This window comes from Oncorhynchus kisutch, linkage group LG14, assembly GCF_002021735.2.
Source record: "Oncorhynchus kisutch isolate 150728-3 linkage group LG14, Okis_V2, whole genome shotgun sequence".
Classification (NCBI taxonomy): Eukaryota; Metazoa; Chordata; class Actinopteri; order Salmoniformes; family Salmonidae; genus Oncorhynchus; species Oncorhynchus kisutch.
Window position 1 is genome coordinate 10081477 of NC_034187.2, and position 11680 is coordinate 10093156.

At 43.1% G+C, this 11680-nt stretch overlaps 1 protein-coding gene across 1 annotated transcript; it reads right to left on the reverse strand.

Annotated features, from left to right (window-relative positions):
• Positions 1-10466: 10466 nt before the first annotated feature.
• Positions 10467-11045, reverse strand: LOC116353276 (uncharacterized protein DDB_G0271670-like; the record flags this gene model as incomplete). The annotated part of the gene is made up of 1 exon (XM_031787555.1): positions 10467-11045. A coding segment is annotated over one exon (579 nt), but the record flags the coding sequence as incomplete, so codon positions are not given.
• Positions 11046-11680: the final 635 nt, after the last annotated feature.

Sequence of the window (11680 nt, forward strand, 5' to 3'; positions counted from 1 at the left end):
TTCTCAGTTTCATTTTTCCTGGCTTTTTCGCTCTTAAAATTACTATTGTTTATAGCAAAAAATATTAATTGCATGTTTCGAGTCCATGTCAATGCATAAATCACACCAACATACTTTTTTTTAGGGTCTGGAAGAATTTAGAGTTGAGTGTAATTCTCCTTTTAAGTGCGCATCTAGCGAGTGAGGAATTTGAGTTCTAATGTGCCGGCCTTCTGTGCTGCTGCTCATTTTATGGCAAAGTTTGCAAATAACAAATAATAGATACAAATGATATACTTCTGCCAGGTAAGCCTACTATACAGTTAACATTTAATTGAGCAGGTTTTGGGCAACGTTTTTCTGTCAACCCACAAGATGGTTATCACATCAACTGGCTACTGTAACGGTTTTCTTCTGGTGAAAGAGAGGCGGACCAAAATGCAGTGTGGTTATTTTTGTACATCTTTAATAAAGATGAAAATACAACAATCTACAAAACAAGAACCGTGAAAAACCCGAAACAGTCCTATCTGATGCCACAAACACAAAGACAGGAACAATCACCCACAAAACCCAACACAAAACAGGCTACCTAAATATGGTTCCCAATCAGAGACAATGACTAACACCTGCCTCTGATTGAGAACCATATCAGGCCAAACATAGAAATAGACAAACCAGACACACAACAGAATGCCCACCCAGCTCACGTCCTGACCTACACTAAAACAAGGAAAACACACACGAACGATGGTCAGAATGTGACAGCTACACACGGTAATAGACAAACAAGCCCACCACACAGACAGGGGGGGACAATATTCCTGGAAATGAATTGGCAGATATTGTGTTAGGTTTGGCTTTTTAAGCCAATGGAGGCTAACCAGGGGTGGGATAATGTCAATTAATCATTGGTTAGATAGTAGCTGGGAGCTAGCGGTGTCTGATACTTCTGAGATTTGTTTTATGACAGTTTGTGGTGGGAACACGTGAAAATTGCACGTACTTTCAAAATGGTTTGACAAGCTACTCATAGGTGGCCTATGAGCTACTTGCGATCTACCTGTTGGAGACCCTGTTATAGGGATACAGTGAGGGAGATGACAGTTATGGTAGTTAGTTTCTTGCCAATCAATTGCCTCTGCTTAAAACTCTGGACCAGTTACAGAGACACAGTCTAGCCAAGAAAACACCCACACTGCCTGGCCCCATTCACTCTTAGTCAGCCATACACTCACTCACTCTCAGCCAGCCAGAGGCTAGCTACTCTCTCTATAGCCACACACTCACTCACTCTCAGCCAGCCAGAGGCTAGCTACTCGCTCTAGTTAGCCACACACTCACTCACTCTCAGCCAGCCAGAGGCTAGCTACTGTCTCTAGTTAGCCATACTCACTCACTCACTCACTCTCAGCCAGCCAGAGGCTAGCTACTCTCTCTAGTTAGCCATACTCACTCACTCTCAGCCAGCCAGAGGCTAGCTACTCTCTCTAGTTAGCCACACACACACTCACTCTCAGCCAGCCAGAAGCTAGCTACTCTCTCCAGTTAGCCACACACTCACTCACTCTCAGCCAGCCAGAGGCTAGCTACTCTCTCTAGTTAGCCATACTCACTCACTCACTCTCAGCCAGCCAGAGGCTAGCTACTCTCTCTAGTTAGCCATACTCACTCACTCTCAGCCAGCCAGAGGCTAGCTACTCTCTCTAGTTAGCCACACACACACTCACTCTCAGCCAGCCAGAAGCTAGCTACTCTCTCTAGTTAGCCACACACTCACTCACTCTCAGCCAGCCAGAGGCTAGCTACTCTCTCTAGTTAGCCATACACTCACTCACTCTCAGCCAGCCAGAGGCTAGCTACTCTCTCTAGTTAGCCACACACTCACTCACTCTCAGCCAGCCAGAGGCTAGCTACTCTCTCTAGTTAGCCACACACTCACTCACTCTCAGCCAGCCAGAGGCTAGCTACTCTCTCTAGTTAGCCACACACTCACTCACTCTCAGCCAGCCAGAGGCTAGCTACTCTCTCTAGTTAGCCATACTCTCTCTCTCTCTCTTCCCACCTCCAATTCACTTCTCACACCACATCCAGAAGAACCGTTTAATTCACTGCCCTCTTTCTCTTCCTCTCTTTCTCTTCCTCTTGTTTAACCATGCCGCTAAATAGATTCTCTCTCTCTTCCTCTCTACCTCCACCTCTCTCTCTCTTTCTCTCCACCCCTCTGTTTCTCTCTCTCTCTGTCTGGGCAATATACAGAACATTTTGCTCCTGGCTTTAAAACAAGAGAGACACATTACCTCCTAATCTTTAACATCTTCCTTCAAAATCCTCGTATCCGTCTACCCAGCCCCCTTCTTCTCTTTCCCCTCGTTTCTTTTCTCTTTCTCTCTTTCTCTCCCTCGCCTGTCAACAGTGCCCTAGTTATAGTGTCGGGGCTCATCGTCACGCCAACAATTACACCAAGCCGCGAAGCCTTTCGTTGAGGCATTCTTTTAATTACTGGAAATGTGTAAAATGATTACACCCAATCTAAATCATGCGTCCCCTCTCATTTCATTCCATTTCACCCGAATGATTTGGAATGATACACTAGGTGGTTTGGTTTGGTCTTCCCCTGTCCAATCTGAATTGGAGACAGCAGCTAAATGCTGGCGTCTCAGTTGGAGGGCTGCCTGTCTGTCGTTGCCATAAGCGGGGCTGTGATGAACAGCGTATGAAACTGTAATGACATCTAAACTGTGGGCACGCTATAGATTAACGTAAAAAAGCCATTGAGGCTGTCAGAGAATAGCTACAGGCAGGAATTGGTGTCGCGCGTGTGTGTGTGTGCGTGTGTGTGTGTGCGTGTGTGTGTGTGTGTGTGTGTGTGTGTGTGTGTGTGTGTGTGTGTGTAAGCCACTCATAAGCCACTCCGTCAATTCCCTAAAATTAAATATTCTGCGATGACTGTTCAGAGGCTATGTCCTGTGGCTCTATCTCATTGAGGGGGCCGCAGTGGAAAGGGTCCAAAGCTTCAAGTTCCTCGGTGGTGCACATCCCCGACAACCTGAAATGGTCCCTGTCGGGGAGTATTCCAGGACATCTACAGCACCCGGTGTCACAGGAAGGCCAAGAAGATCATCAAGGACCTCAGTCACCCGAGCCACAACCCGTTCACTCCGCTAACAGAAGGAAGTGACAGAACAGGTGCATCTATCTCCAGGCCATCATCAGACTGTTAAACAGTAAACACTAGCCGGCCTCCACCCAGTACCCTGCCCTGAATCTTAGTCACAGTTTCTAGCCGGCTACACTACCCTGCATCTTAAGAGACAGCTTTGCCCTGTCTACATAGAGTCATTGAACACTGGTCACTTTAAAAAGGTCATAAACAGTGAAAATAATGTTTTTCATCAAATGGAATGATATCTTGATGGAACCAGTTCATCGTAGCTTGACGTAAGTATGAAAAATAACTGAAGCTGGTATCATACAGTTACTGGTCCCCTCCCATGTCAAATGTTTGGATTCAGGAAGCAGGTATTACTTTATGCAAAGTCAGGTAAAGCCGGTAATGTTTATACACCAATGATAGTGTCTTGTAATTGTAACTCATTTAAATATGTAACGCCTTAAAACCGTCATCATATGGCTTTGTTTACAAACCATAAAATAGCGTAAGCACAACGTGGCAGAACAATACTGGTAACTAACCCCTTTTCATCTGTGTAGTGACTTTTAGCTAGCAAGCTACTTACCACTGTGTCGTGACTTTTAGCTAGCAAGCTACCTACCACTGTGTCGTGACTTTTAGCTAGCAAGCTACCTACCACTGTGTCGTGACTTTTAGCTAGCAAGCTACCTACCACTGTGTCGTGACTTTTAGCTAGCAAGCTACCTACCACTGTGTCATGACTTTTAGCTAGCAAGCTACCTACCACTGTGTCATGACTTTTAGCTAGCAAGCTACCTACCACTGTGTCATGACTTTTAGCTAGCAAGCTACCTACCACTGTGTCGTGACTTTTAGCTAGCAAGCTACCTACCACTGTGTCATGACTTTTAGCTAGCAAGCTACCTACCACTGTGTTGTGACTTTTAGCTAGCAAGCTATCTACCACTGTGTCGTGACTTTTAGCTAGCAAGCTACCTACCACTGTGTCGTGACTGGATGCCATAGTGTTGATTTAACTTTACACTATCTTCTGAAGATTGAAGACATTGATTGGGTGGACAGGCTGCACCGAAAATCATGTCACGCGTGTGTAGTACACATTTCAAGCGCAGTTGCTTTATCAATTGGGGAGAACATTCGATGGGTCTTGCCAGGACGCTGATCCTGAAGACGGATGCTGTACCTTCATTGACAGTGGATCAGTGGATCTTGCAAGCGCTGTAAGTATCAGAGTTTGATGAGTCTGACACGATGGCTGTAACTGTTTTGACTTGTGAATGGTATATTTTCTGTAACACACCTGACATTCACTCTATGGTTTTGGTTCTTCCATCCTTAAGCCCCTCCTACATTGTCTGAGAACTGCCAGCACACAGCTGATATTCACTCTATGGTTTTGGTTCATCCATCCTTAAGCCCCTCCTACATTGTCTGAGAACTGCCAGCACACAGCTGATATTCACTCTATGGTTTTGGTTCTTCCATCCTTAAGCCCCTCCTACATTGTCTGAGAACTGCCAGCACACAGCTGATATTCACTCTATGGTTTTGGTTCTTCCATCCTTAAGCCCCTCCTACATTGTCTGAGAACTGCCAGCACACAGCTGACATGAAGGAATGTTGTCCACAGAAGGAGTTGCGTTGTGTATAGTATTTGTAATTTACCCCTAAAATCATGTTCTTCCATTCCATTGTGTGGGTTGTTGTCTTACAGTTGATGTAGCTTGTGTCATTGAGGCTAATCATGATGATTCGGTAGGGAAGGTGGGGGGGTAATTATTTAACTTTCCATCTCCTTGTGTCTTTCAAGTGTCATGTTACAAATTGTACGAATCAATGGGGTCCTGCAAAAGTGTAGGGCGGCCACATGCCCATATTAGGATTATGGCTTAAATTTTTTTTTCTACTGTCGAATGATGCCTCACCATTATTGTTCATCCTTATTTCTCATGAGTGTTCATGTCGATCAGTCTTTCAGCTCGGCTGGCCGACTGTAAACTATATAATAAATGGCTAATGGATACATCCAGTTGAAGTCAGAAGTTTACACACAATTAAGTTGGAGTCATTAAAACACGTTTTTCAACCACTCCACAAATTTCTTGTTAACAAACTATAGGAGTAGGATGAGGGTACGGCTAAAGGCTATAAGAACTAGTCGTCGAGTGCATTGGGAACAGAGTATAAAAGGAGCAGATTTCTGGGCTGGTAGGATAGATTCAGGGCATAATGTACAGACAAGGGTATGGTAGGGTGCGAGTACAGTGTAGATAATCCTAGGCATTGAGTGACGATGAGAGAGGTTGCATCTCTGGAGGGCACCAGTTAAGCTAGGTGAGGTCTCCGCAAGTGTGGGGGCTGGGACAAAGGAGCTATCTAAGGGCATGTTGAGTGGGACTAGGGGCTCCGCAGGAAAATAAAACAATGAGAGCTGCCCTAAACAACAGGATACAAGGCATATTGACATTAGAGAGAGGCAATAAGCAATCACAGGTGTTGATTGGGAGAGCTAAGACAACAACGGGTAAACAGCTAGGACAACAATGGGTAAACAGCTAGGACAACAATGGGTAAACAGCTAGGACAACAACGGGTAAACAGCTAGGACAACAATGGGTAAACAGCTAGGACAACAATGGGTAAACAGCTAAGACAACAACGGGTAAACAGCTAAGACAACAACGGGTAAACAGCTAAGACAACAACTGGTAAACAGCTAGGACAACAACGGGTAAACAGCTAAGACAACAACAACGGGTAAACAGCTAAGACAACAACGGGTAAACAGCTAAAACAACAATGGGTAAACAGCTAAGACAACAACGGGTAAGCAGCTAAGACAACAATGGGTAAACAGCTAAGACAACAACGGGTAAACAGCTAAGACAACAACGGGTAAGCAGCTAAGACAACAACGGGTAAGCAGCTAAGACAACAACGGGTAAGCAGCTAAGACAACAACAACGGGTAAGCAGCTAAGACAACAACAACGGGTAAATGGCGATGAATGGGCAGAGAGGGTCAATTAGCTACACACAGGGCCTGAGTTCGAGGCTGGGGTCGACAGATAAACAAAATGAAGTGCCGTGTTAATGAACAGTCCAGCAGGCATCAGCTGTGTAGCCGAGTGAACATAGGTTTCAATGAGCAGCGATAGATTAAACGGAGCCGTTCGGTAGTCGTTACTACGGTAGGCGTGCGGGAGACACGCCGTTCAGAAACCTAGCGTACCAGGGCTAGCAGATGGGTCTTCACCGACATCCACGACGCAGAGGACGGTTGAGAGCACATCGGCCCGAATTACGTCAGCAGACCAGTCATGATGGATCAGCGTGGCTCCGTGTCGACAAAGGGTCCAGGCCAATTGGCAAGAGAGGTATTGTAGTTGGTGTACGTCGTTGGCTAGCCAGGAGATGGGCCTAGCTAGAGGCTAGCTCGAGGCTAACCGGTGCTTGCTTCTGGACAAGGGCGTTATCCACAATAGCCACTCGGTAGCAGCTAGCTAGCTGCGAGGATCCAGTGTAATGGTCTAGAGCTTGCGGCAGGAATCCGGTGATGTAGTGGAGAAAAGTAGTTCGATATGCTCAGGGATGATATCGCGCTGTGCAGACTGGCAGGTATGATTATTAAAGCGAGCTAAAGGTAAAGACCGCTAGCAGTGGCTAACAATGACTAAATAGCTGGTAGCTAATTAGCTGGCTAGCTTCTGATGGCTAGCTTATGATGGAGGTTTAAGATTATAAGGTCTAAAATATAGCAGATCCGTGCCACATTGGGTGAGGCGGGTTGCAGGAAGGTATATTTGAATCGAAAATGGAAAAAAGAGATTGAAATATATTGAAATATACACACAAAAAAAACACAAAAAAATGAATATTTACACGGGACAAAAACGAACACGTCTTACTGCTACATCATCTTGGATTACAATGATGTCCACGTGTGCATAACGATGGTTGCCAGGCCCGGTGGTTAGTCGGAGTGGGAGTAGGCGTGACAGTACAATTCTGAACATATTGTAATTTATAATGCTAATGCGGAGGCACCAATAAACTGTCCAGTACACTTATTGTATGCTGTTTTCATGTACGTTCCTCGTGTCTAAGCTTCTAAGGTGACTCAGGCTTTACTTAGTCTTAGGAAGAAGTGCATCAGTGAACTGTATCCTGTAATTAGTTACACAGCAATAGATATACAGTTGTGTATTGATGCTGTTTGTCTGATATCCAATAGTCCATGATCAGCTCTGTTGACCATGAGAGCATTTTGCAGAGAACTGTGTGTGTTGAGGCATACTGCTTAGGCTCGAAATGACATGTGGCCGAGTGTTTACCTGAACATCAATGACATGTGGCCCATTGTTTACCTGAACATCAATGACTCAACCATTGTTTACCTTGTTACCTGGCAACGACCACAAGTGTGTTTCAAAGAGCTGTCAGTCAAGGCAAGCTCATGATATAAGCTCCCCACCCACTCAGCCTGTTCTCACAGGCTTCCTGATATTTAGAGATGAGAGATAATTGACCATTTCTTCAATTCTGAGCATTTTAATAGCATAAAAATATTATGGAGGACGTTTTGGTCATTCAAAGGATATTTTTACTTGGGAAATGGGATGACTGTGTGGGATCTTTAGTCATTTTTACATACTGTTTTATCCGTATATAAAGGGAAAGGGGGATACCTAGTCAGTTGTACCTTCAACTGAAATGTGTCTTCCACATTTAACCCGACCCCTCTGAATCAGAGAGGTTCCTTAATGGACATTCAGGTCTTCCGTCGCCGTAGGAACAGTGGGTTAACTGCCTTGCTCAGGGGCAGAACGACAGTTTTTTTTCACTGTCAGTTCGGGTATTGGATCCAGCAACCTTTCGGTTACTCACTGCATCGGCGATAACATCTGCAGATCTATGTACTTTGACTTTGATTTGGTCTTCATCTTGTTCATTAAAACACACGCGTGTTTGCACACACACACACCACACACACACACACACGTTTGAGTGCTCAAGTTCAGCACAACTGGATGTGGGATATCGAACAAACAGCATATTTACATAAATCTACACATCAAGGACATAGGAGCTTAAAGTGTAGATGCCATGGTCTATGAATTTTCTCATTTCCGAGTGCTTGTATGACAGACACACACATGCACAACGTGCCGTACACAAAGACACACACACACACAAATGATGTACTCATTCTGTCACAACAGCAGTGTGCCTGGTAGGAAAATGTCTTCTGGGTCTGTCAGACTTACCTGGTGAATCTGTTGCGTATGCTTAAAATGTTGGTCTCTGATTCCAGCATAAAAGTACAAAGACTAATGTGCCTGGAAACCCAACGAAGTTGAATTGCATAGGATTCTACACCGGGCAGAAATGAGTGTTTGAATTATAAAAGTTTCCTCTCAAGACCTCTACAAGCCAGAATGTTTTGTGAAGCTAAGCCTGAAGCATGTACAGAAGAGGCATACTTGCCGAGCTTGTGCACGTGGTAACATGGTTCTGTACAGTGGTGTAAAGTACTGAAGTAAAAAATACTTTTAAGTACTACTTAAGTTGTTTTATTGGGTATCTGTACCTCACCATTTTTTTATTTTTTTTTAGGACTACTTTTCCTTTACTACATTCCTTCAAGAAAATAATTTACTTTTTACTTCATACATTTTCCCTGACACCCAAAAGTACTCGTTACATTTTGACTGCTTAGCTGACAGGAACATTTTCCAATTCATGCACTTATCAAGAGAACACATGCTTATCCCTATTGCCTCTGATCTGGCAAACTCACTAAACACAAATGCATCATTTGTAAATGATGTCTGAGTGTTGGAGTGTCCCCCTGGCTATCAGTAAAATCAAATAAAAATGCTGCTGTCTGCTTTGCTCAATATAAGGAATTTGAAATTATTTATATTTTTGATACATAAGTATATTGAAAAGGAAATACTTTTAGACTTTTCCTCAAGTAGTATTTTACTGGGTGACTTTAACTTTTACTTGAGTCATTTTCTATTAAGGTATTTTTACTTTTACTCAAGTAACACAGTGCGATTATTTTTCCACCACTGGTTCTGCGCGTGCTGCAGGTGGTAGGAATCTGAGCGCTATACCAGGACTTTGAAAAGCTGATGTAACTATACTTTACTGTGGATATATTGTATGACATTCAAAAGGACCAATCGCACGGACAACCGGTTAAGTACGTTAAAATATTTTATTCAACGTTCTGGCTTGTAGAGGCTGTGAAAGAATCTTTTCTGATTAAAAATGTTCATCTTTGCCTGCTGACGTAGAATTCGATGCAAATTGAACGTCGTGTTTCCATGCAAAAGACGGATTAGATGGATGACTGAGGAAATGTACATTTGTAACTGAGTGATATCAAAATGATTAATTAAAAAGATCCCACTTGACTGTAGTTTTTGTGAGGTGTTAGCTAGGTCACTAATCACGTTGATATGACTGTGGGAAATGTTTGAGAATAGTATATAGCTGAAAATAAATTAGTACGACGGCGCCATCTTGTGGAATAAAATAAGCAGCGCAGCCATCCAGACTAGTAGATTCTACCGCAGCGCTCCGTACCATCACGTGATGACAGGCAACTCGATGTTGTCTTCGCGCAATGGACCAGAGCTACTACTAATGTACATGGGTTATATTCCTTTAATTTATGGCTTTCTGGTCGGGGTCACACAGCTCGTAAACCTTTAGGAGGAAATAAATTGCAATGTAACAAAGTATACATTGTAGAAAGGAGAGATAGATGGGGTGTAATCAACGGTCTGACGGGAGTAACGTTACACTAAACTAGTATGACGCTAGTTCGTACCTTTTCAAACTATTTATTGTCAATGTCAGTGATTTCTCTCTGCTTTCTGCTAAATTGTGTTAGAGAACACATTACCATATTGGAAAACTGCACCGATCAGAGGGAAGTTTGCCATGTTTCCTTGGAGACTGTATGGAGAGTCACAGTTGGTGGTTACCTGTTTGATACCTGTTTGTTTCTCGCGGGGGGTTGCAGTATAGTGAAAGATGATTGGACCAAAAAATAATCAACAGCACAACACGCAATGGGGTCAAAGGTTGTGTTCCACTGGGGAAGAACTTCAGGACCCTGTTTTACAAAACATAAGCAAGATTAGCAGCTCAAAAAAAATCACTTATCATTTCATTATCTAAACATCCAACATACTGTTTTGTAATTCATGCAATAAACTAGAGTCTGAACTATTCCAGTTAGCTGGACAATTTTAATTTTTTACCTAGGCAAGTCAGTTACTACTACTACTACTACTACTACTACACCTACTACTACTACTACTGCTACTAGTACTACTACTACTACTACTACTACTACACCTACTACTACTACTACTATACCTACTACTACGACTAGTACTACTACTACTATACCTACTACTAATACTACTACTACTGCTAGTAGTACTAATACTATACCTACTACTACTGCTACTACTACTACTACACCTACTACCACTACTGCTACTACTGCTAGTAGTACTACTACTATACCTACTACTACTACACCTACTACTGCTACTACTACTGCTAATACTACTACTACTGCTACTACTACTGCTAGTAGTACTACTACTATACCTACTACTACTACTACTACACCTACACCTACTACTACTACTACACCTACTACTACTACTACTACTACACCTACTACTACTGCTACTACTACTACTACTACTATACCTACTACTACTACTCCTACTGCTACTACTACTACCACTACTACTGCTACTACTACTACTACTACTACTACTACACCTACCACTACTACTACTACTATTACTACTGCTGCCACCACTACTACTACTACTACTACTGCTGCTACTACTGCTGCTGCTACTACTACTACTAATACTACTACTACTGCTAGTAGTACTACTACTACTACTACACCTACTACCACTACTGCTACTACTGCTAGTAGTACTACTACTACTACCACTACTGCTACTACTACTGCTACTACTACTACTACTACTACTACTGCTACTACTACTGCTAGTAGTACTACTACTATACCTACTACTACTACTACTACACCTACTACTACTACTACTGCTACTACACCTACACCTACTACTACTACTACACCTACTACCACTACTACTGCTACTACTACTACTACTACTATACCTACTACTACTACTACTCCTACTACTACTACTACTGCTACTACACCTACTACTACTACCACTACTACTGCTACTACTACTACACCTACCACTACTACTACTACTATTACTACTGCTGCCACCACTACTACTACTACTACTACTGCTGCTACTACTGCTGCTGCTACTGCTACTACTACTGCTGCTGCTACTACTAATACTGCTGCTACTACTACTGCTGCTACTACTGCTGCTACTACTATACCTACTACTACTACTGCTGCTACATTTGCTGCTACTACTATACCTACTACTACTACTACTACTGCTGCTACTACTATACCTACTACTGCTGCTACTACTACTACTCCTAC